Genomic DNA, 27,396 nt, shown 5'->3' with positions numbered 1-27,396 from the left:
CAAGCATGTACAAAGTTGCTGATGACCTGAACATCCTCATTGTTCTCTCTTCCACCACTTGGGGAGCGGATCAATGCTCTATGCTAAAGATAAATCATGCTCTTATTCGATTGAAAGGACCTCAGCCTTAAAGATGCTGGACCCTGTTCATCATCAAGGACTTTGGCTCTGCACCAGAGCTTTCTGCACTTCCCAAGTTCAGAGCTTATACACAGAGTCTCATGAACCTTCTTTGTACCTCTGCCATTTTCAACTGTCTATACTCTATGCTTTGAAATTTTGTTCCATACCAAAGCATCCCACCTGGAGTTGTGTTTTCCTTCCTCAGTGGGCCATACTTTTTAAGAACAGATGGTCTGTTATTGCTCCTTTTGGCCTTTGTATCCAAGTGCATTTGGATGAATTGGTTCTGTCCTTGGATATCATTGCTGTATCCACTGGTCAGACCATCCCACCATGACTTATTGCAGTCCCCAAATGTGATCTATCTTTAAGTCATCTAAGAAAAGCAGACACTCCTGATTGGAAATACTGTCTATTATTTGCTGAACATCTTTTGAACCATCCTTCCATGCCTATTTTTACAGATGGTTCAAAGTCAAGTGGCTGTGTGGGCTCTGCCATGGTTTGTTGTGGTTTGGTGGTTGTGCACAGAAACCCCTCTGTTGCTTCTGTGTGCACTGCTGAACCATTCACCATTTCTCTTACCCTGGATCACATAGAAGCTAAGCAGTACTTAAATTGCACTATTTATACTGACTCATGTAATTCTATACTGGCTCTGGAATCTCTTTATGTTAGTTCACACTCTGTTCTTGCCAGTATTTAAAACCAACTAGCTCATTTCTCTTTAACATCTACTTCTATCCAGTTTTTCTGGATACTGGGCCACATTGGTGTTCATGGGGACAAGCTTGCTGTCACTGCAGCTAAATTTATCTGCTCTGGCACAACCACTGCTGTGCCTGTTCCATACTTGACTACGGTCCTGTATTCAAGGCTTGACTCCGTTCCAGTTGGCAGTCGACTTGGAGTGAGCAACATGAAAATAAGCTTTTTCAAATAAAACTTTCTATTGGACTTTGGTCATCTTGTTTCCATAAGGATCAGGAAGAGGAAGTTGTTCTAACATAGACTTCTCATTGGTTACAGTTTTTCAACTCATTGTTTTATTTTATCTGGGACTGATGTACCAATGTGTTGTCTGTGTAACACTTAGGTCACAATAAGCCACATTTTACTGTCTTGCCGTTATTATGATTCTCAGTGACAGCACCATTTCAAACACCTTCTATCCCAAGGTTTATCCATAACATTAGACAGTGTTGCTGGCAGTGGTGACACCGTCCACCTTAAATAATGTTTTTAGTTTTTAAAAGGCCATTAATCTTTTTAATGCTGTTAAGTTTTTTTAATTTATACATTAGACCTTTCTCAATGTGATTCCATTTTAAGAATTGAAGTATATCTAGTTCGATTTTAAATAGGAAAATGGCCATAACATCAAATAACATGAAGCCAGGACTGGAAAGGGAAATTTCAGGTTACTAATGCTGTTGTTTGAACTACCCATTAGTCATACTGGCGAGTTATAAGAATTAAAATTTTGCTACAAGTCTTTTAAAACTTTTATTACTTTACTTTCTGAAAATGGCCATAATGTCGAATAACTTAAAACCAGGACTGGAAAGGCCAACTTCAGGTGACTAGCAGTGGTTTTTGAATTTACTGTTAGTCTTCCTGGCAAGTTATGATAATTACCATTATGCTACAGAAAGTCCTTTACAACTTGTGCTAATGTAGTTGTTCTCTTACTCTTGTAGACTAGATATAAAAATTGGTTTTAATGTTATGTTTTTTCAATTCAAAATTAAACTTTGTTCTGTTTTACCTTAATTTCCTTTTGTGAACTTTACTAATTTTACTTTAATTTTAACTTGTACTGGATGTTTGGCAGAGATAGCCTAGTTGCTTTCCACCATAAAACACCAACCAACGTAGTATCTTTTCTTGCCTGTATCATTTGCCCTTCCTTCCTGTCTATGTTCTAGAGGCATTGGTCTTGCATATGGTTTTGGCCTTTTGCCATGGCTTTGAACCATCCTGTTCTTCTGTTCCTCACTTATCCTAGTTCTTCACTTGGTTGTTTGATCAAGGTTTGTCTGTAACTAAACTAAACTAAACTAACGTGACAGGGGTTCAGTTTAGAGAGAGAGAAATCAGAAGAGTTCTCTCCCCAACCGGGGTGTTCAGGAACGTTGTGGTTCCTCTTCGTCCCCTTTCGTGGATTGTTATTAAGATTAAGTGGTAGTTTTTGTTTTTTTTATTATTTTATTTAATAAATTAATTATTGTTATTATTCTTGACTTTTTGGGTGGAGGATGTCTCTCTAAATGTTGTCTTGGGTGGAGGCAAAGGCAGCAGCGGAAAGAAAGGCCGGGACCTGTCCCGAAAGGAAGAAGTTGAGCAGATGTGAACATGAATATAATTCATTCAAATCCAGATCAAATCAAATGGCACGATTCAGGGTCTGGCAAAAGAGTTGCCTGGGCTGGGATCTAGAAATCCAATGCCTAAAGATTTTGATGTGGGGGGAAACGGGAGTGCCCCAAGAAAACCCACTTTCACAGAACAGGCGAAAAGTTTTGCCTGTCATGTGCCCTGTACCTGAAAAAAAGGAATTCATGTTAATAACATGGATTTTATTTATTTAGATTCTTTGTTGAGTGGATTGTGATTCTTGAAATATGTTGTAAGGTGATATATATTTTGTTGGTGCACTTGATAATTTATGTAGTGATGCCGTTAGTTTGTTTCTATTTTCTGCTTTTAGATAATATTTGAGAGAAAGTACTGTTATTCTATCTCTTATAGTTGGTAAATTACTAATTTGGTGTAGATAATTTGTTGGCGTAAATGATGGTAGGCTGAATGCAGATTTTAATATTCTGTTTTGTTGCACTTGGATTTTCTGGAGTGTGTTGTTTGACATATTGTATGTTACTTGACATCCGTACTCTATTAGTGGACGGATGTAAGCCTTGTATATTTGTATAATGGTGTTCGGTGCGCATTTTGATTGTTTACCAGTTATAGTCTTTAGATATGAAATCCTTTTTCTGATTGATGAGTGTATATTGTTTATGTGTTTTTTCCATGTTAGTTTTGTGTCGAAAGTGACGCCAAGGAATGTGATGTTTATGCTCATGTTAATGGTTGTGTTTCCAAGTGATATTTTTATTTTTTCTAGATTTTTTCTTTGCTTCTTTAGTTTTCTATAGAAGGTGATTGCTTGTGTTTTTGTTGGATTTAACACGACTCTCCACTTGTTGCTCCATGTTGAGACGTTGTTTAGTGATTCTTGTACACGAGACATGGCCATTACTGGGTTTCTGGAGGTGCTCTAGATTGCGATGTCATCTGCGTATTGTGAATTGTATGTGTATGTTAGATTTGGAAAAGGTATGTCACTGACGAAAATTATGTATAGAAGTGGAGAGAGGACTGATCCTTTGGGCACTCCTGCCGATATATTAAATAATTTGGTTATAGTTTCATTGACTTTTACTTGTGCTGTTCTATTGGTTAAGAAATTTGAAATCCATTTGACTATCGTGGGATTTATTTGTAGGTGATTTAGTTTGTATATGATGGCGTTGTGCCAAACGCTGTCGAATGCTTTTTTGACATCTAGGAATACCCCAATGGTTACTTGATTGTTGTTGTAAGCTTTGTAGATTGATTCGGTGAGTCGTGTGAGGTGATCTGTTGTTTGTCTATTTTTATGGAGGCATTTTGAGATTCTGGAAGGATGTTGTTTGATTCGCAAAAATGGAGGAGACGGTTGGAGATAATTCTCTCCATCAGTTTGCCAAGGCAGCTTAACAGACTGATGGGGCAGAAATTATCTGGATTTGTTCTATTAGTTTGTTTCTTGGGGATCGTTGTTATGATGGCTTTTTTCCACGAGTCAGGTAATACCGGTCGCTAGTGAAATGTTCATGATGTTTGTGAGGTGTTGTAGTAGGAGAGTGGAACTTTTTTTCAGAATAATATTTGGTATTTGGTCATGTCCGGGAGAAGTGTTCTTCAAGTTTTTGATATTAATTTTTAGTTCGGTTATGGTTATTTTTCTATTGATTGAATTTGAGTATGCTTCTAGTGTCTCGCCAGGGAATCCTGGTGAGAATGAAGCTTGGTTTGTATTTATGAAGTTGTTGACATGGTGTTGGTGTTGTGTGTCGAAATCTACTGAGTTTAAATCGCTAAAAGAGGATTTGTAATAGTCAGCTAATAAGTCAGCTTTCTCTTTGTCCGTCCTTGCGATTTTATTGTTGTGTGTGATATGTTGTAGCATGTGATTTGTGTTTTTGTCTGAAGCAATACTCTTGAATTTTTTCCAGAATTCTTTTGGATTGTTCTTGGTTTTTTCTAAGTTTTTACAGAAGTTATGCCAATTGTTTTCTCTGACTTTTTTAATTTCATGTTTAATTTTTGTATTTGTTCTATTGATTTCTGTTTTAATGTGTGAATCGCGTGTGATGTAGTGTGTTCGTCTTAATTGTTTGCGTTTGATTATTAGTGCGTGAATTTCTGGTGTTAGAGTCCATTGAATAAGTGATTGTTTTCTTTTTGATTTAGGAATTGTGTTTTTTATGGCTTTCTTTATGGCTTCTGTAATTTGATCAACATGGTTTGTCTGTATCACCTGTTGTTCTTTATATGGGTGCCCTGTTGAACACCTTCTGTTCAGCCTTCTCTTCCCTGATTATTTTCCTCCTTTTCCATTCCTTTTGTCTGGTCAGTCTGCTATGTTCTTTTGTTCTGCTGGATCAGAATCTCAGTGGTGCTCTTCATACCCTGCCTGATTTTCCCTTTAAACTTACTGCAGTTTGTTTCTTGTACAGTTTTTCTCTAAAGACCTGATTTCTCCTCCTCTTGGCATGCAATCATTGTCGCTCCTGATATATATGCCAACCTTTACTGTTTTTTGTAGATTATCTGATATTGGATTGGGCCTTCCTTCCCAAAACATTGGCTGCCTTGGAAAGTTGTTTTACCTTTTCTCCTATTTCCTTACCTTCTTTTTTCCACTCATATTCCTGTTTGATCATGGCCTTTGTCCAGTTCATTCCCTGCTATGTTATTTGGATCATACTGCCTCCTTTCATGGTTCTAATTTCTGTCTAATTGTTCCATGGCATTCTTCTGTTTTCCTTGACTTTTTTTACCTACAACACTCACTGGTTGGATTCATCAGCTCATACGACTGTCACATTTTGACATGTCTATGGCAGATTGCTTTCTGCATAATGTTTCTTCACCCAAAATTCATTATCTAACTAAGTATTTAGCTGCTGTAAGCCACCTTATTTTGGAGGAGATTGTTAAGGTTGATATGTGGAGAACTTTCAATACATTTGTCACTCTATCTATGCACAGCATAGTTGTGTCTTTCTTGAGTAGGTGTTGTGTTTTTCCTGTGGTAATTGTATGTATATCTTTTCACTTTTAATTATGGACTTATACAACGAAATATAAACCAAATCAACACTAGGAACAACAGGAACAAAAAGATCCGCCACAACAAAAAACAAGAAAAACCAAGATGTAAACAACAGAAAAGACACCAACACGACAAACCATTGACTAACCTCATAATTAACAGATCTGACTGACAATTAAACACAGATGAGATGCATCTACTTAATAAAGGATTCAACTTTGCAATAGCACCTAGGTACATCCGAACCTTAAAAATTAAAGCATGTTTAGAAGATCTAGCCAGGAGACTTGATACTTTCCACAGAAAAGAAAAGCAACAAAACAAAAACCAAAAACAACCAATAAAAAGAAGACAACTTCGACAATTTTATTGACATCCAACAGCCAAACGTCCTAGGAAAAATTAAAAATTAATATTATCTAGAAACATCTAAAAACAACATCTTAAATTATTTTTTTCAAAAAATTTTCTTATAAAACCATCAACATAATTTCATAAAACAGAAAACTAAAAAAACAACCCTATTAAAAGATACATTAATTCCATTAAAACCTAAAACAAGATAAAAACATTAAAATCCTAAAAGGAGATAAAGGAAATGCTTTTGTCATAATGAACACGAATAAATACATCCAAAAAGTGAAGAACATCCTATCAGACACAAACAAATTTAAACCAATACACATAAATCCAACAAAGACACACGAAACACAACTAAACTAAATATTTCTAAAAATGAAAAATGCCAACACAATTTCAAAAACACTTTATTCTTAGCTTCACAAGACCAACTGATGCACACCACAAATATACGGCATCCCCAAACCTCATAAACCAGATTGTCCACTACAATCAATAATGTCCCATATATGAATTGTTTAATTACAGTCTTGGTAAATACATAGCATGGGCATTTTCCAACTATGTAACATCAGCCAGCTCATTGATCAAAGATTTAATTTCAAATCTAATCTTAATCAACTTAATCATAAAGCCTTAATGGCCAGGTCTGATGTCATATCCATCTTTACAGAAGTCCCAACCACTGAAGCCTGCAAGATAGCCTTAGAACTGTATATCCAAGACCCTAATCCATCAATAGACATTCCCTGCAAACAATTAGCAACCCTCATAGAATTCATCATGATGAAGACAAACTTCACGTTCAACAACCACAACTATATACAAACAAATGGCCTAAGCATGAGCAAAGCAGTATCACTAGTTCTAGCCAATACTTTTATGACACAAATTGAAACACAGCATTACATCCACCACTATACTGATACAGGTATGTCGATGACACGATTGCGGGATTCACATCTTCAGAACACACACTTAATTTTTCAATCACATTAACTCTATACATACCACCATTAACTTCACATATGAACAGAAAGAAAGCAATCAAATATCCTTTCTTAACCTCAAAATTACAAGAACCGATACACAATTTAAAACAGGAATCCACTGAAAAATCACCCATACTGGACTATACATTCCTTGGGACTCAGCATACTAAGAAACCAAATAAACACAGCCATAAAACTATGCTCACCAGGTAAAATTAATGATGAATTAGACAAAATAAAACAATACTTCATCAACAAGTTTCCTCCACAAGCAGTAGAAAACATTATATGCACACACTTAGACAAAAAGCAAAATAAACTAACAAAAGTAAATATACCCTACGATTTAAAAAATCACAAAACCATATACTGCTGCATATCATATGTTCCCAACATCAGTAGAAAAATAACCAACATTTGGAAAAAACTAGTTACAAAATATGACATTTCAATTAATACCAAATTTATTCAAAAACCAGACATAAACTAAGGTCTATACTATGTGAAAACTACAATGACAAACATAAAACCAACATTATTTATAATATACCATGTGATAACTGCCACTACTTCTGTATTGGAAAAACAAGTAGAAAAATGGAAACCAGATTCAAAGAACACAAAAAGTCACCTTCACATGTTTTTGAACACTGCAAATCAAATAAACACAACATAACCATAGAAAACACCCAAATACTAAATAAAGAAACAAACATAAACAAACACAAAATTGAAGAAACCTTACTTATACAACAACTCAAGCCCAAAATAAATTAAGATAAAGGAATACATTTATACCTAAATTAATAAATATATACAACATCTAAGCATGCTCTCTACATACCTAAACTCAATTACACAACCACCTTCAAACATGTGGTCAGCTATCGGTCAGTTACCTCTTTCTTACTTTGTGAACCTGACGTTGAGGAAAGATGGTGGAAACATTGTTTGCTCCAATACATAATGGTTTCTTTACCCATACCAGCCATTTTTACATATATATTTGGGATAAGTTGACATTATTGGTTTTTATCTTATTTAGTTAATATAAATCATATTTCAGGATTTCACTTGCTGGCAGGTATTGCCTGGTCAGTTATGCTGAAATTTTTATCTTGGCACTAATTCTGTATAATTCTGTGATTCTCACTGTGAAGATGGAATGTTTCAGTAAGATAACTGGTCTCTTATCCACTGGTAAATATAGTCACTTTCTATGACTATTTGTATATTTTCTTGTTATTGCTATATCATAAACTTTATGAGAAAAGCAGAAGAGGGATTTTTGCCCATACCTACTCATCTGTTGTAATTCTTACAATCACAATCTTTCTGCTTTTCAAAATAGGTAAGGGTAGGTGCCCATTGTACTGTCTCCAGTGTGTCATTCCTCTAGACTTTCCAACACATCCTCTCCCTCTAGTGGAGCACAGGTGTTCTTCCCACTTTCAGTTCATAGTCACTGGGTTGGTAGGCCATTGAAGATTCCTCAGGAGTGGGATTTGTATGATAAACTTCAAAGTTGTATGTATTCACTCTGTGAGAAGAGGGCTATTATCATTATACTTCATGTTACACACTATCATAATATTCTCAGTCCAAGGCACTTCTGCTAATGTTCTTTACTTGGGTTGACTATATTTGTTGATCATTACATACACAGCAAACATACTCTGTATTATCAAAGGTGTTTTCCCTAGATGTTTTTATCCTTAGCAGACTACACTTGTTGATCTTATAAACTTGTGCAAGGTGCTTCCATGCTGTTTTTTCCCTTGGTCCATGTCTTGCCTACCCATATATGGCCCTTTAGCCCTAACCATGTATTCTTGTATCATGTTACAGACACCTTCTTAAAATCCAATTATCATTGAGCCACATGTTCATGCTCGTTACACATGTATGTCATGCATATTTATTGTCCATGGACAGAATCTGTCTTGCAAATGCAAACGAACATGGCAGGGGTTCAGTTTAGAGAGAAAGAAGTTTGAAGAATTCTCTCTCCAACTGGGGTGGTCAGGAATGTTGTGGTTCCTCTTCGTCCCCTCATGTGAAAAATTATTGAAATTTACATGGGGTTTTTGCCTTTATTTTATTTTGACTTTTTTAAGGTGAAGAAGTGAGGTTGGTCATAATATAATTAACTGGTGAGTGAAACAAAGGTGGTACCGGAGAGGCCAGCCAGGCCAGAACCCAACCAGCAGATGTTAGTAAATATCAATGCGAGATGACTAGATTCAGGGCTGAGCAATAATGCTGCCTTGGCTGAGATCTAAAGAACTAATGCCTAAGATTTGGATGTAAGGGGAAACAATTGTGCCCTGAGAAAACCCCCTTGTACAGGAACAGGCACTGAATGATTTACCTGTCCTGGTGCCTGTCTGTTAAGTTTCTTGCTAGGTGAAGAGCATACCTGTTCCAGAAGTAGTGCTATACGTTACAGGTATATCTGCTTTTATAATTGTGACAGATCTGTTCTTTCACAGAGATTGTTCTAAGAATGTTTAATTATTTTTTTCACCTTCACTGGCCCCTTCACCTTTACAGTATGGGATTCTCGGTTTGTGTCAGTGGAGTTCAGAAGTTAACATTTTCTAACATTGCAAATGTATTTCTGATTGGTGCTTACCTCCTCTTAGACACTTCCCACCTATCCTCCTCACTGATTTCTAACTTGCAATATGTGTTGTTGAAAATTTTAGCAACACTTAAAGGGCAAATTAAGGGCAAAATAGCTTTGGGTGATGGGTGGTAAGTACTTATTGTAAATACATTTCTAGTGTTAGATGTTAACTTTCATAACTTTTTCAAACACTCTGTTATTCTGACATTGTATTAACCTTCCTATTTTCATTCACATTGTTTTGGCATTTATGTGTAGTTTTTGAATTACCCTTAGTTTCATATAATAAACCTTAACCCTTTTCTGAAGGTTCTCATTTGTATATTTTATTAAAACCTTTTTTAAATCTGAGAAATATTTTGCCACAGTCTCTTATTTTACTTCCTAAGGTAACTTAGACATTTTCTACTTGGTGATTGAATTTCTGATGTTAACTAATTACCACTACACACTCATCAGTATAGTTGTTGTTTTTTAAATACTTAGTATTAAGAATTAAGACATGTTTTACAGTCTCTGATGATTATAACAATATTTTTATTTGAAATGTTTCATGATTACAATTAGAAATAGTGAAGTAGCCAGTTTACTTATCTATTTGTTTGAAAAGGATAAGCAAAAAATTAGTTTTTGATAAAGATTTGAATCATCAGAGTATTTTTTAGTCATCTATCATACGAAACAGTAAATTAAACTAAATTTGTCTGATATGATGAGTTTACTTGATTTAGTGAACATAATAAAAAACTCATGCTTACAAACACTGCAATGCAGAAAAACCAAAGCAAATCTATTGAAAATTAAAAATACTATGATTTAAACAGAGTGAAACTGAACATTGAACAATTGTTACTGTGTTGTTCTAATAAAGTTTCTTTGCTACCTATTCAAGTCATTTATAACTAATCTGTATGAATTTACATTATTTCAAGTTATTTGATGCCTTCTCACTGAATATTTTTTTATATTTCAAAGATATATAACTTAATACAAAACTACTTTTATAATTTCGTAATGAAGGGAAGATTTACTGAAACTCTTTACAAAAAACAAGTTAAGCACACATGTTTATTACTGTGTGATAGTTTAATTATTGTTTTCTCCTAGTACTCAAACTGTGGTCTGATAGCTGTATCCAGAATTTCATACAAATATTTGGAAAAAAATATGGTTTAGAACAGTGGTTCCCAAACTGTGTGCTATGGCAGACTCACAGGGATGCCGTGGGATTTCCAAATTTTTAGGGAAACACAGTGGTATCTATCTGTTAGACACCATGTTGAGTACTAGCTAGAGGTATTCATAGTTTTCACACTACATTCTTTTTTATGATGTTCCCAAATGTTTGAGATATGTTTTTTGTTTAGCTGTACTTTTGGCTATGCCAGTAACATCTTGGACTTTATCGTTCCTTAGATTTTGTTTTTTAAATGCCTGTTGAGTCTCCAGGTATGTCAGTAATTGGAAAAAATGAAGGGTGTTGTGATCAAGTGTATGTGAGGTTTTACTAAGTTCAGTGAATTATTTTGTTGATTTTTATTCCTTGTGTATAAAAAAGGAAAGATTTATGAACATTAATAGGAAGTGTGGGAGTAAAGAAAAGGATGGCAAACCACATACCAGTGGTGTGAAGAAACATAAATATCAGAAGTATGATGATAGTTATCTAGATTTTGGTTTTACCTTGATAGATGTCAATCATGAAAAGTATCTGCAGTGTGTATTATGTCTAAAAGTTTTGTCTCCAGAGTGCATGCTTCCAAGTAAACTAAAATTCTGCTTAGAGACCGGCCATCCTAACATGGCTAGTAAATTCTGTAATTATTTTACCAGAAAGTTAAAAGAATTGAAAGAATAAAAAGGTACATTTTTGAAGCATGCATCACTACCAAGCAATGCTTTGCTAGCATCCTACAAGGTGGCATATAGAGTTGTGAAATGTAAAAAGCTTTATACCATCATAGAAGAACTGATATTACCAGCTGCAGTGGATATGGTGACCATTATGGTTGGTGAATCTGTGAGAAGACTGCTTCCAAAGGTGCTTTTATCTGACAATACTATCAGTCATAGAATCCAACACATGGCTGAAGACCTCATCAATCAGCTAATTACAAAAATGGAAGGAATTTGGGTTACAGCTAGATGAGACGACAGATAATGAAAAAGATGCTCATTTGATTTTCTATGCACAGTTAATAGATAGTGATGAAATTGTGGAAGACTTTCTCCTTTAAAAAAGTGTCACTGCAGGTAGAGAGGCTCAAGACTTGTTTGTGATTCTTGACACTTTTATGTTTGAAAACAACTTAGACTGGATTAAGTTCATTGGCATCCATACAGATGGTAGTTGCTCTACGTCTGGCTGTTATGAAGAATTGCAGGCACTCGTTCAAAGTAAATCTCTTGATGCACTGTGGACCCTCTGCATAATTTACAGGGAAGCCCTTGCATCAAAGCAACTGAAGCCTCCAATGAATCTAGTCCTGGAAAGTGTGTTTAAAGTGGTGAACTTTATAAAAACTTGGCCAGAGAATGTGAGGTGTTTTAAAAAACTCTGTGAGGATATGGCATCTTAGCACACATTTGTTGTACTACTGTAGCTCATGATGACTCTCCCATGTGAATGTATGATCCCATGTGTTTGAATTACAACAGAAACTCTACTCTTATCTTGAAGAACACAAACTTGCTAAAATCTTCTTGGATACTGATTTTTTTGTGAAAATTAGCATACCTGTACGATCTCTTCAAGAAACTGAATGCATTGAAACTCTTTCTGCAGGGAAGCAACCCACACATTCTGAAACTCGCAGAGAAGGTTTCAGCCTTCAGAAAAAGTTATTACTATGGAGAAGAAAAATGAATGAAGATGGTGGGAATGACTGTTTCCCTCTGTTACAGCTCTTTGTTACATCCAATGAAGTTGATTTGACCCAAAAACTAAAATCTGTTTTTGTGGAGCACCTAACACAGCTCAGTAACTGGTTTGAAAATTACTTTCCAGATATGGAGAAGTTTGCATGGATCCAAGACTTATTCAAGGCTAAGGCCCCATTTGAATTTACCTCTGCAGAAGAAAAAAATCTTATTGAGCTGTCTTCTAACAAGATTTTAAAAAGAAGATTTGGCAACATGGAACAAACTGAGGTTTGGATATCAGTAAAAGATGAATATTCACTGCTAAGTGCTGAAGCTCAGCGAATCCTAATTCCATTTGCGACATCATATCTCTGCAAAGCTGGGTTTCTGGTGGTTGCTGTGATAAAAAGCAAGTACTGAGCAAAAATCAATGTGAAATAGGAAATGAGGGTGACAGTATCCAATCTGATTCCAAGGTTTGAGATGCTGTGCAATGCCCAACAGGTGCACACATCCCATTAGTAATTGTGGTTATTTAAAAATGAAATAAAAATATTCTATTTACTTTCAATTTACAAGTATTATTCTTTCAAATGATTACTAAGTTCTTAGGACACAAATACTTATTAAGTATTAAGTTGGTTGGACCTAACTACTTAGTAAAAGGAACTCTTAGGTTTTTATTTTTGCCTAAGGGCTCCGTGAAATAATTGCTGAGACTAAGGGTGCCATGAAGCAAAATAGTTTTGGATACATTGATTTAGAGAATAAAAATATTTATGGTAAAAGCAAATTTATTTATGTGTATACTTGTGGAATAGGAAACGTCCAAGTTATAGTGATTAAACAGTAAAAATAATACACACAGATATCATAGTATTTGTGTGGTAAATCCAAGATATAAAATATAAATTGACATATTTGGAATCAAAATCTATAGTTTGTTAATTAGAAACATTATTTTCTTTTAATGAAGTTTTTTTTTATGGTATCTATGGTAATAATACAGGTACATGATATATATAAAGTAACTCTGATGTTATCTTTGATAACTTGTTTGGAATAATAAAATGGAAAACTAATTTTTGAACTATTTTTAGTTTTCAACATATAAGTAAAAACAATAAAATTATTATTTTGGATTTAAGTTTTTTTTGTATAACCATTTTAAACTTCTGTGATTATCAGTTGATTGAATTCACAAATTTTAGTTTACAGAAGTAGAGTGCAGTAGTATTCAGATTGCCCATAAACTTGACATCTCAGTGAGCTACTTCCAAGTTTTTAGCAGATTTGAGTACATTTTTAAGGCATCATAAGTATTAACATTTCAGTTAATATGTTCATATATGAACAGTTATTTAGTGTAAAATTCCTGTGTAATGCAAGTAAATGACACATTTAAAAAGAACATGTGACATGATTTAGTGATAATCAGTTTTATAACCTTGGAATTGTTAAAACAGAATTTTTTTTATTGTTCTCTTAAATCAGTAGTACTTAGATCACACATGCATGAAATTTAATATTTTTCTCTCCCAGGAGATTTTCACTACCACACCTTTTTAAGCACACAGGTATATTTCCATTATAATATTGTATAATTCAGTTTTCTTACTGAGCTAACATGCCATTTGATGTTATTATATACATTCACATACTTAATGTGAAGTACACTGTACATGTAGCCTGACAGTAGTTTGAATAGACAGACTGGTGTGAATGTTTGTGTGTTGTACAACCTCAGTTTTCATTGCTAACCAGCTAAAACCATAGCAGATTGTATAGAATTTTATTTATTTTTTAAAATGCTATGAATGGTACGGAGCCGGCTTATCTGGAATGTATCTTGGATTTTGTATTTTTCTTCTTGAGTACATGAAAAGTATATCATTTCTTTCAATAATATTTGATGTTGTGATGTCATGTCACCACATCTTTATACTGAGTTTGTGCCACAGAAATTGAAAACAAAAAAAAGACCTAATTCATAATTATTCTACATAAACATATTTAGAACCTGTCCCAAGGAAGTTTAGAAAGCAATATTGTAGCTTGTTATTGCACAGTAGTATGTTAGAAACTTGAAAAAAAAAGAAAGAATGTTATGCCAAGGTTGATAAAAGTAGTCAGTTTGATAAAACTTTTCAGTGGAACTTTAAGTATTTAAAAAAAAAATTAACGTAAACTGTTACAGTGTGAAGTTTGGGTTTAAAAAGATGTAATGGTATTTCCAGCTTCACTGTACTCTTTGAAATGCAGACAGTATGTTGAGTTGAGCTCAAAATCCTCATCAGGTGAGGCCTGTTTTTGTGCCACTAGCATATTAGATGGTACCTGTATAATTCATCTTTCTCACTGAAAACTCATTACGTCAATTGAAATCGGGGTGTAAAATGAAATTGTCTTCATTCATAATGTGATGTTGTATGGTACGTACTCTCCATTTAATTTAAGTAATATGAATCTTATTGTTACACATTTAATGTTTTCTTGTTGTTTTTTTAAAAGCTGATCAATTTATTAGTCGGACTGTGATTGTGCAGAAAGATGAAAATGGATATGGATTCACAGTGACTGGACATAATCCTGTGTATGTGCAATCAGTTAAAGCTGGTAAGTGTTTATTACAGTTTATGTGCAATTATAATTAATGTATCAGTTAATAACTTGAATTTCAGAATTTTGTTAAACAGAAAATGTCTCTTGACGAGACTGTGCATATTTCATGCAGGATGTAGTATTGACTTTTAGTTAAAAGTAAGCCATATGCTTAGGGTAAAACGAAAAATCAGTCTGGTAAGTAGTATAGCTAATTACATAGACCTTTCTGTGTTCTTAATTATAAAGGTTAGAAGACATGTTTCTTCAGTTCACTGTCAACAGAAGTTTTGGTTGTAAACTTAATAAATATTATGAGGTTTGACAAATTAAGGAGATTTAGGTGTATAAAAATAATAAATTAAAACTTATAAAATTAAATACCTTAGACAGTCCAATCTATACTGTTAATTAAAGTAACAGTAAAGAAATAATAGAATATATTTTGCTAGTGGAACATATAAACCTTAGCTATAAGCTTCAAGTACTGTCAGGAGTCCACTGAACAAAAATGAGTAAAGACAAGTGATTTCATCATCAGCATTATAACAAATTCTGTTTAATTTTATTAATTTATCTGGCTTATACTTCCAATTTGTACAATTTGCACACACTTATACAAAAGTCAAAAGAACTGGTGTATTTCTTTTCTAGAAATGCATCATATGTTGTATTAAGCTGTGCAAAAATACAGTTTTTTATTATACATACTGTAAAACCACCTTTATTTACAAGTTTCTTCAAATGAATTGCATAACATTGTAATCAGTGTTTACCAGAAGTAAGTTTATTAATTTGTTCAATGCATTTATTTTGTTTTTGTTTCAGGTTTACTTTTTATTGCAGCATTATACATGCTTATCTTTGTCTTTGTGTCAACTAAATATCTATTCTAAAGAAGTATCTTTTTTAAGAAATCTTGATATAGTGGTTTCTTCAGGTTGTTAAGTATGAATTTCTGAAAGAGGTGATTCAATTGGAATGTTGTCATATATATATAGTGTATGTTTGTGTGTACCTCTGGAAGTGTCTGAGTTTCAAACAAATTTCTAGGAATTTAAAGTACTGTATATATATATATATATTAGTGTAGCATTTTCATTAGGGAAAGTAATTAAGGTATTCTTTCAAAATGATAATGAAATGTTTAAAAGTTAATTCAATTTCATATATTCAGTGAACAGTTTTAAACAATAACAAGAACAATGACATCTTTACTCTTAATTTTGGAGGAGTTAATAGTTCTGTAAGTTTTTTGTGGCATTATTTATATAAAAATACTCTGTTAGAAATGTTTATGATTATATCTTTCTCAATCACCTAGATCATTTGACTGTCAATCTTTGAAACTTGTTCTTGACTGACAAAAGTCTAGTTAGCAGTTTACACTGAATAAACCATAAACATGAAAATGTTTCCTCATTATTTATTTTATGTATAAATTATTAAAAAGTTAAGTAAGAGCATTCTTTACGAAGGTCAGAATTCATTTATTATCTGTGTATGTTATTAGAATGTATGGTGAAAAAGAAATCATAATTATTAAAGAACAGGATCACATTTTTCAGTTCCTTAGTTTATATACATCAGTGTTTTATTTTGTTATAATTAACTATACAACATTAGCCAGTATCATATGGAAAATATAAAAGTCATAGAGTAAAAAGTAAATTGTTTGCTGAACAATTTACTTAAGCTGTTTTTATTAATAAGAAATATTTACATATATATTACTATGATTTAGTGTTTGTAGTAAACAATCTTTTGTTGTAAGTTCTGTAACAAATTATGTTTCAAGTATTTTGGTTTAGCATACTTATTTATAGAGTTTACAAACATATATTATATGAAGCCAGTTGATGAGTTTTGCCAGTTACTTTGGTAATGCTCCCCCCAGTGTTTTGTCTGTGGATTTACAATGCTAGAAACCTGGTTTTGATACTCATGGGGAGTAAAATGCAGATAGCCCATTGTGTAGCTTTTTGCTTAATTACCTAGAAACAAACAAACAATGCTTTGATATTCCCCAAGTGAGAGTGGTTGCTTCATTATACAGTAATATTCATGATATTGTACACAACAATAGTTTTTTGGACTGTTTTATCACCAGCATTTAGGATCAAGATTCATTTGTTGTGTTAGGTTGTTAGATTACATCCATTTGTCTATATTTTTTGGTTTTTTAGATGCAATATACAATCTAACAGTAGGAACATTCATAATACTTTGTAAATGAAACTAAAATAAAGTTTAGATCCACAGTTATGTAACAAATTTATATGGATACAAGTTTCATCACTTGATTATGTCTTCTTCAGTCTGACTGTTATTTGTGAGAGAAGCACTCCTACAACTTGTAATAGAAGTTTCTTCAGGACATAAAGGGTAAAAAAGAAGGTTAAACTTAAACACAGGGGTGGAAATGTTTGACAATCTTTGAGTTAGTGTACTTTCCACCATTCTTCTTTGAATAAACTTCAAGTTTTATATTTTATTTTGACTTGTGTCAATAGTATTTAAACTTGTATTCACATAATAGAGAATCTAAAGTTAATTTTAGATTACATAACACTTTGTATTTATTTACTATTAGAATGGTTTCCTTGTTATTAAGTGAGTGACAGTTATATTCAAGGTTTTCATAAGATGTTGAACATTTCAGCAGACAGAATAATTTAGCATAAACTACAAATCGCTGCTGTACTTTACATGTGGAAGAAGTTAGTAACAATTTCTAACAAGATGTTTGAAAACGGAATTGTCCATAAAACTATATTTCTGAATTATATACAAAGAATCAAGAACTGCTCTTTGGTAAACCAGAAATATTCATTTTGATCAATAAAATTGAAAAGATAAAATTATAAACTAATGACAACTTTTATAGTTGCCAAAAAACTGTAACCAAACTTGAACCACATGCTTGTACAGCACTAAGAGAACAGTTACTCAAAATATCAAAGACTTTTGTTGCAAGAAGATTAAAATGTGAATAGGTAAATCTCAGAAATAAATTTTTAAATAATTTTTAAAAAAATATATAAAGTTTTTCAAACAAATAAGGTTATGGTCTCTCATTTTCTTTCAGAAATACTGACCCTGATCCTAAATTTGGTATCAGATGTTGTTAGATTGGCTAAAAGCAAGTAATGATTTAAACTGTTTTCTGTATGTGTGACCGTCATACTATTTAACAATGGGAAAGAAGATTTAGTTATTCTTCATTATTTCAAAAAGTATCACTGAATCCTATAAATGATATTAAGCATTTTTCAATTTTGTCTGTCTTTTAAAATCTGCATAATTGTAAATTGAATAAATTATTATTGGGTAGATGGTGCTGCTTCAAGGGCTGGGGTCCAAGTGATGGATCAAGTAATTAAGGTATGTGTAAAAATATAGTTTAAGATGAAAATTTTATTTGTACCTGGTTTTCTTGTAAGTAGTTCTTAAGTGTGTGACAGTTATATTCAAGGTTTTCATAAGATGTTGAACATTGTAGCAGACAGAATAATTTAGAATAAACTTTGGACAAGTAATCTTGTTATAATTTTGTTTTATTGTAATGAATCAGTAGAATTTTTTTTTCTTATCGCACTGTGCTTATATTTTGCAATCCTTTAGCAACCAAAAAAGATTTGGTTAACCAGATTTTACTCCAATTTGATTATTGAAATTAGTTGCCATACTAGTTTCAGATGTAGCTACTACATAGCAATTCTTTGAAATCATTTTAATGATGGCTAAAATCTAAGTATATGAAATATAAAGTAATACCAAAAGAAGCCTAAATATAATTAAGCACAGGGTGGAAGGTGAACTCATTCTGAGCATATGAAACATTTTTTGGTTGTAATATATTGTATTTGAGTACAAAGATCATAAAATGTAAAGGCAATTCTGTATACATAAAGAAATTAAAACAGTTAAGTAAGCCTAGATTACTCGTACAAGATATTAGCTATATAGTGTTTTGAATTAAACTGATGGCTGTGTGGGGGTGTCTCAATGACTGGAAAGTTAAACCTATACCACAACACAAGATGCCCACCAAATATTTAGTTCAAAAAAACATTTTGAACCATATAGTGTGAACAAAAATGACAAATGAATTGACCTATCTAATAAAGAGACACCAGATCTAGCAACATTTTAAAAATCTGGATTTTTGTGTTCAGGTATTAAAATGTAGCATGGTTAGGGTTGTGGCACTCTAATTGTCTATAAATTAGTGAAATTTGCACACAAAACTTTAATACATAAGCAATGCTGTCTGAGAGGGGGGTTCTGAGGTATGACAGATGCAATCCCTAAACATCTTTCTGTGTGTAATGCATAAAACTGTCTTCACCCACCTTTTCCTTATGCAGTTTATGACATTGTCTGTACTATCTCTACTCTTAATTTCATTTTTACATAATGTAATAAAGTTTTAAAAGCACAGACACATCACTGTTTTTAAGTATATAGGTTTTCTTACTCGATCCTATGTATCGGGAGATGTCAAGTATTTATTATGTTTTGGGATAATTTCTTGTAAAAATTGTTTATTTAAGTGACTTATTTAATTGGTTTGTAAAATTAAGTACATAGGACATAAAGGGACTTGAGAAAACTGATGGAGACTTGTTTTCTTTTTGCATCCATCATCTCGCCTGAACGTATTATTCTGTTAACTTTTAATTGATTGTGCTTGTAGGCTATTTTTGTTATAACTTTGTACATGAGGAAAGATGGTGTTTGGGATATGTTACTTATGTTGCTTTGTAATTGAAATTTAGAGAAATAATGTGCATGAATATATTAAACTGTATGAAGACATTAGAAAACTTATGAACTCTTATTCTGATCTTAATATCACCTCAAAATATATTGGTTCTGCCATAATTCATTTGTCAAATGTTTTACTGATTTATATGCTTGTTTAGGTGAATGGCACTCTGGTAACTCACATGGATCACAAAGCAGTTGTGGAACTCATTAAATGTCAGTGTTATTTTTATTCTTAATTTATTTTGTATAATTGTACCTCTATTTATGGATTATCCTGGACAAATGTGCAAGTTGACTAACAAACAAAATTGTATGCATATTCTTTGTAATCAGTTGGAGGTTTAAACTAGAAAAATTATTGATCATACAGCTTCCTGTAACTAAAATTGGTGAGCACAGTGCTGTGGTCTTGTAGATAGTGATGACATTGAATATAATTTTTATCCTTTAAATTAATTAAGTAAATACAGATAATTGTAAAGCTTTTTGATAAAAATTCTGTGAAAGACATTAATTGCTGTAGTATAAGGTACATTCTACAACCTGAAATGTAATGCTCTGGGAAAAAATCCTCAATAATGCTGTTTTGTGTCATGTGTTAGGAATCTAGACATTTTGTCAATGCCAAGGCCTCTCTCTGTGATTCTGAAAAGAAAAGAAACTAAGTTTTGTGTTTACTAATGAATTTTGAAATTCCTTTTGTTTGGTGTTGATAAAAATGATTTACTAAAAAAAGAATATTTAAGTATTTTTGCTCCAAATTCAAAGAGCATTTTTAATTTAAAATTACTGATTTGCTTTAATATATATTTTGTTTCTCAAAAAGGTATAGAATTTTGTTTTTTGTGTAATTTAGTTGGGCTGTTAGCTTTTATAACTTCCAATTTGATTAGGTGTTAATTACCATTCAGTTAGAAGACCATATTTTTCTGCCTTAAACAGTCATAAGTTAACATTAAATACTTATAATTAGTTATAATTATAAATTTATAATTTATGTAAATTTATAATTACTGCCCTTTTAGTTATTTTAAAATTATTGGTAAGATACCATGCTTTTTTTTTTTAATTGATGAAAAAATTAATTGTTCAAAGTAATACAAATGAAAATTTATTCTTTCTCTTTCAGTTGGTTTATTTATTCTCTAAATTAAATGGATCTTTGGGTTTTAACTAATTTTGTTATTGGGCAAGTGGCCATGTTTTTGTTTTTACTGCAAGATTTTTTTGTAGAAATGAATTATTCTTGAGAGATTCAAATATATTAAAAATAATAGGATTTTTAAAATACGAGTGGTATTCAGGTTTACACACATTGAATTTAAAGTCTTCAAATGTAATATCTGGGTTATTAACTTTTTCAAAGGATTCTGATAATCAGAAAAAAATCATAAAATAATTTTTTATTGAAAATATGTGTTAAGCTATTTAAAATAAACATTTAGCTACATAAAGTAGCAAAACCCATGTTATGACTAGATAAAGATTTAATTGTACACTCTTTTGTTACCAGTTTTAAGTTACCAAACTTTTTTGTTGTTTTTTAAATTTCCCTGTTTTCTGATTTTAAACTGCAAAAAAAAGTTGAATCTTAAAATAGTAAACTTGTTCATACTTTTTGAAAGATTGTTTATGAAAATAAATGTTTAATTGTATTATTTTATGTAAATAGCTGGATCCTATGTAGCATTGACTTTGAGCAATAGGGTGAGTCGTGTTAGATCCCCTTTAGGTGATTGCCAGCACCAGTCTCCAGAGTGCCAGAGTAGACACTCTCCAAGCCGGTTGCTGTCTGGCAATTCACTAAGTCCATTGAGTCCCACTAGGAGTTCTATCCAGACTGAGAGAATTACAAGACCTCAACCAGTAGATGTAAGTTTTTTTTTTTAAGCAATGTGGTGCTTTTTGAGCCACCCTTAAAGCTCCAATAACATAATTTATTATATTACTTTTTCAATACAGTATATTACTTCTCACATGTATAGCTACTCTCATTCAGTGCTGCTTTCTATATGTGGAAATATCTTTTACATGCCACAATCCTTGAACTCCCATGTATTCCTCCCCCTTTTTTAGCCTTTGGCTACTTGTCTTTCTCATTTGGATACCATGACCTTTCCTGTTACTGTTTCTCATCCTGCAACCTCCTGTTCTTTATTTGCTTCTACTACTAGGTGTTCAAAGTTTTGCCATGTGCCTTAAAGTTTGTTGTAAAATCTCCATTGTCTATTGGGAAAAAATCTCTTCAGTCAGGCATGTGGCCTACTTCTCTGTGGGGTAGCTATTTCTTTTTCATAGGGGCACTGCCTTAAGCTTGTTTCCATCCTTTAAACTTTGGTACAGCTGTACCTATGTAGGCTATCTTTTCTATATATATTTTTACCTCCAGTGGCATGTCCCATATAGGATTTGGATCCTGCTCACCAGCAAGCACTTCCCATCAAGATATGCTTCCTGTATCTCAAATACGCATTATACAACCAGACAAATATACCTGTAGTCAATAACTCGCATTGTTGAGATGGTTTATTCCACAAGTAGGTTTTTCCCTCGTGATGTATTTGCTTTATTAATATGCCCATTCCAGACCACAATAACTCATGGATTTGCTTAACTGAAGCAAAAGAGGATAATTGCTCAGTTCTTTGATTGAATAAATCATGGGGATCTGCTCAGGATTCTTCCTCACATTTTATCCCCCTTGTTCTTGCCACTTTCCATTCCTGAGGTATTGGGATGAGGGACCTGAGAGGAGTCCTTCTGAATGTGGTTGCTTGAATTCAGTAAAGACTAAAGTGGAGGTGTTCTGTTGTTGTAAATGACATGTGACCTTTCATTCGTGCACTCAACCTAGGCAGGTATACTTGAGCTGCAGAACTGAAGTTGCTGTTGACTTACCCCCCTCCCTTTGCAAAAAAAAAAAAAATCCTGTATTAATTAATACTTTGTGATTTCTTCCATTTTATTCTTAGTTGTACCTAGTATGGCTAAGTGGTTAGGGCACTCAACTCATAATCTGATGATTGCAGATTCAAATCCCCATGACACCAAATATGCTCACCCTTTCAACTGTTGGGGCATTATAATGTGATTGTCAATCTCATTATTCATTGGTAAAAGAGAAGCCCAATAGTTGACTGTGGGTGATGATGACTGATTGCCTTTCCTCACATTTTGTAGTGCTAAATTAGGGAAGGCTAATGCAGATAGCCTTTTTGTAGCATTGCGTGAAAATTCAAAAAGCAACCAAAGAAAAAAGAAACAAACATTCTTAGTTATAAACTAGTTTAAAATTAAAAAAAAGCAGTAGTTTTTTTTATAAATTTAAAAGTCTTTATCAAACTTCCAACAATCAGTCTGTTTATTCAGGTATTTCATTGTTTTATTCTTGGACTTTTTCCCTTTATAGTAGTTGCCATAAGGAAGAGGAATCTTTTTGCATAGTTTATTTAATTTTAGAATATTTTACTTACAGAAAGGCTCCAATCTATGACTTCAGTTTTTTTAATAATATACTGTTTGAATTTTATAGATTTTTTACATTTACTGAAAGAAAGAAGGAAATATTTGTTTCAAAACTATTTCATTACCTTGCTTCTCACAACAGCTGTTCCTCGCATGTTTGTCTTTGAGATTTTATGCATGTCACTAACTTTCAACTGTCTTCCATCTAAGATTTGTGTTACAACATGAACTGGGCATCACACAACAATAGCCTTTCTAAAATAGGAGGGCAGCACATCCCCCATGTGAAGTAGATTCCTGTAAGCCTTTGCACTTGAAATATACTTCATCCTCAGCTGTGTCTTTAATGGATGTTGTTTCAAGTTTAAACTTAATAAGCATCTTGAGATTGGTACTGTCTTTTTACAGTCTTTTTTTTTTTTTTTCTATTAGTTTATTTAAACTTTGATTTGTCCATTCCAGGGGAGTGTCTGTTCACTTCCCTGTCATTTACATTCCAGACTGTTCCAATTAAGTTTTGAGATAATTCAGTCTTCTTTCTTAAATGAAAGATCTTTGCAGTGGGTAGATATGATTTGGCCCAGGACCTTTCCAGTGTCTCTGCAGTGTGAACTCCTTTTTGCTTTGTTCTCAAGTGGAGCATCAGAGATCCTTGTCACTTCAAGTTTTTACTAGCTGGAGTGGTTTGTTTAGAGCTCCTTGTTGATTTTATGATCCCTCCAGAGAGAGCTTGAGTGGGCAGCACAATGCAGTGGGAAGTAGAGCAGGGGTTTTAATGTTAATGTAGTGCAAGTCACCCCCTTTATATGCAAGTTGTTTGGTGGTTTGAGCAGGTGGATGGGGCAAAGTGTTCTTCTCACTTGACAGGTAGGAACTTAGCCCCTTTCCTCTATGCAGGGTGAATAAATTGTACTTCAGAAAGAATACCAAACCATACAATCTGATCGTTGTCCAAGTTACACTACATCTCATGTCTCTGGCTAACTGGCTGTGTGTAAATGCTCAGTTGATCATATCTTTTTTTTCTACATCCCTATGACACACTGGTTCATTTCACCTACCTCCTATCATACTTCCATCTTGGTGAAGAGTATACTCTGTGTAAGGTGAATGTGATCTTCCACATGTTATCCTGCTAATAAGACCCCCATATAGAGTGTCACGCTCCTTCAGATGCCTTTTCCGAGGGGAGCTCATCTAGGTTTTTCCAACTGCACAGGTCAGTCCATAACATTATGGGTTTCAAGCTAATATGTGCAGAGAGGTAAGCATATAATTTTGGAAGTTAACATTTTCCTTACCCAACTTACCCAAAAATGTATTTCCAATAAATACTTACCTCCTTGCATATTTTCCCACCTTTCCTCTCCCAGATTGGCACATATCATTCTTGCCTTTCACCTTGTGATGGAAAGCTAGTGTTGCATGATGATTACAACATGTCATAGCAACATTCACATTATAACACATATTTCAGATGGGAGATAGCTCATGAATAGTTGCATGTATAAAATATCAAAGATAGACATTTCAGAGATAGAATAACTTCTGTGTGGGGAGAGAGAGAGAGAGAGAGAGGTAAGTACCTATCAGAAATACATTTTCAGGTGAGGAATATGTTAACATTTGTAGGTTATGTAGTAGTGGTTTTGCAGACTAAGTGTTGTTAAATATTATTAATTCTGTGGATGATATTTTGCCCAAGGTGATTGTATTTACATTTAATCCAAGTTATATAAGAATAATGTTTTATCCATACAGCCTGAAAAACAGAATCAATTGAACAAGGATAGGCTAGACACTATGAGAAAAATGCTTAACAATGAACAAAGGTTTCTGGAGGTAAGTAAATATACACTTGTACATATATAGAACAGGTTTATTCAAAATTTTGTTAATAAAATTCCTCAAGACTTTTTAATTTATTTAGTGGGAAAAACATGTAAATAGTTTACCTGTTGTAGCTTTTCAATATTTATAATGTGAAAATAAAACCTAAAAGCTTTCACCTTGCCAGTATGTTTTGTTCTTTTTATTACAACCATAATCCCATCTAGTCTGGAGTTGACTAGGACTTTTATAAGCCAAACTATTTTACACCTGAGGAACTGGCCCAGTTGGTGATCATATAAGACGAGCATATTTGACAAAGATGACTCAAACTTGTAACTCTTAGGTTGCAAGTTGAGCAGCACTCTAACCACCATGTCATTACTAGAATCATTATATTGTTTTGTTCAGTTGTGCAATTGGCACTGTAACATTGTGTTATTTGATATAAAAAATGCTTTCTTTCGTCAAGTTAAGCATTAAATTCTAACTTAGTCTCACAGTATGTAATTTAACATGAGAGATGTTTACTTCTTAACAGATTAAGTTGATATGTTATAATAGATGTGGCCAAATCATGCTATATTTGGGATTCAAAAATATGCATCATTAAATTTATTAGTATAAGACACACACATGTGGAATTAGTTATGAGAGCATTCAAGATTTTACATAGAATTATACCCTTTGGTGTGGATTCCTGTACGTGGTGAGGGGACCTCCCAGGGAAGGTTCTGTTCTGTCTGGTTACCTTCTCTGGGATCTAAACATCCACCCACGTGTTTACCGTGCGTGGCGACCCATGAAGGGGAGGAGAGGATCCTGGTGGTTGAGGGGTCCAACCCTAACACACCACTTTGGCCTCGAATTCCTGTAGACGGGCAGCCTTTGGGTGGCCCCCCTTGGGTCAATCGGCTGGTCCACTTGGGCTAGAGTCAACTAAGTACCAGTGTTGGAAGTTCTCAACGGGTGTTGTGGACATTGTACCTGATGCTGGTGTTTGGGTATAGTGCTCACGAAACCCTGACGTTGCTGCATTGTCCTTGCATGACTTTGTAGTGCGTCCCCTTGTAGGGCTCCAATGTGGGTGGGGTCAGTTGGTACAGAAATTTTTCATTTTTCCTATGGATCCTCCAAAAAATTTAAATAAAATTGTAAAAAAACAGTCAATGGGTAAGCGACCACGTCTTGAAGACTCTGAACAGCAATCTTCAACATCAGTAACACACGTACCTCATTTTCTTATATTACATTCTCTTTTGGAAAAACCTTTAGGGCAAATGTCCCCTTTTTTTATTCAGAAAGGACTAGAGGGACTTGCTGGGTCTCCAAAGTCAGTAAAGAAGCTTCGATCTGGTGACATATTGGTTGAAACATCCACATCTCAACACAGTGAACTCCTCTTGAATTCAAAGGCAATTGGGGATATACCTATTGAGGTTACACCTCATGCTACTTTGAATTCTTCATGAGGAGTTATTGTTGAAAGGGATTTGAAGAATGTTCCCGAGTCAGAGATTCTCGCTGGTCTCTCCACTCAAGGAGTTTCTGCAGTGAGGCGCATCTCCACTCTCAAAGATGGAGTTACACTGCCAACAAATACCCTCGTTTTAACATTTACTTCACCACGTGCACCTGCCACCATCAAGGCAGGTTATCTCATTTGCAGGGTTTGGCCATACATTCCAAACCCTCTTCGATGTTTCCAATGTCAGAGATTCGGCCACTCAAAGACATCTTGTCGTGGTTCCCTGACATGTGCTCATTGTGGAGGCAAGGACCACGATGCCTATGACTGTGACATGAACCCACATTGCGTCAACTGCAATGGTTCTCACCCCTCTTACTTTCATTCTTGCCCAAAATGGTTGGAGGAAAAAGAGGTGCAGCATTTGAAAACGATACATAACATTAATTATCCTGAGGCTCGGAAATTGCTATCCACCACTCCATCTCGGACATATGCTGCTGCACTTCATTCCACAACTACAGTGGGAGTGCAGACAGATCTCTGTGTGCCTCCAAGAGAATCGTTTTCAAAACAAATGAAAAGCCTTTTGACCTCCGTGGTTAAAAAAGGTTGACTTCCACACCCATCTCCGTTCCTCCCATGCCTTCCAACAAATTTCAAGATCCACGTCCTTCAGTTTCAAATACAGGCATTTCTTTTGATACATCTTTTTCTCCCACCACAAGAGAAAAAACAATTATTCGTTCTCGTCCTCAGTTACTGGATTCCCCTTCCAATAACAAAAACCTGCCCACTCGACTCAGGATCCATGGAGGTTGATAGACCTCCTTCGACTAAAGACAGTAAAGAAAAAAAGACGTGGTCATAAACCGAAGGGTTCCCCAGCCACTTCACCTACCCGTTCTTA

The 27,396-nt window shown here is 33.8% G+C and overlaps 1 protein-coding gene across 5 annotated transcripts in view; it reads left to right on the top strand.

Annotated features, from left to right (window-relative positions):
* Positions 1 to 27,396, top strand: part of LOC143238617 (rho guanine nucleotide exchange factor 11-like) — a 222,027-nt gene that overhangs the window by 22,984 nt on the left and 171,647 nt on the right. For all 5 annotated transcript variants that reach the window (XM_076478992.1, XM_076478990.1, XM_076478989.1 and 2 more), the window contains exons 3-7: positions 14,861 to 14,965; positions 18,285 to 18,334; positions 19,879 to 19,936; positions 21,396 to 21,595; positions 24,950 to 25,030. In XM_076478992.1, coding sequence (XP_076335107.1) covers positions 14,861 to 14,965; positions 18,285 to 18,334; positions 19,879 to 19,936; positions 21,396 to 21,595; positions 24,950 to 25,030 — 494 coding nt within the window. The remainder of the gene's footprint in view (positions 1 to 14,860; positions 14,966 to 18,284; positions 18,335 to 19,878; positions 19,937 to 21,395; positions 21,596 to 24,949; positions 25,031 to 27,396) is intronic.

The sequence above is a fragment of the Tachypleus tridentatus genome, chromosome 13 (genome assembly GCF_004210375.1).
Source record: "Tachypleus tridentatus isolate NWPU-2018 chromosome 13, ASM421037v1, whole genome shotgun sequence".
Taxonomy (NCBI): domain Eukaryota; kingdom Metazoa; phylum Arthropoda; class Merostomata; order Xiphosura; family Limulidae; genus Tachypleus; species Tachypleus tridentatus.
Note: the sequence above shows the minus strand (reverse complement) of the source record. Positions and strands in the feature narration are given on the sequence as shown.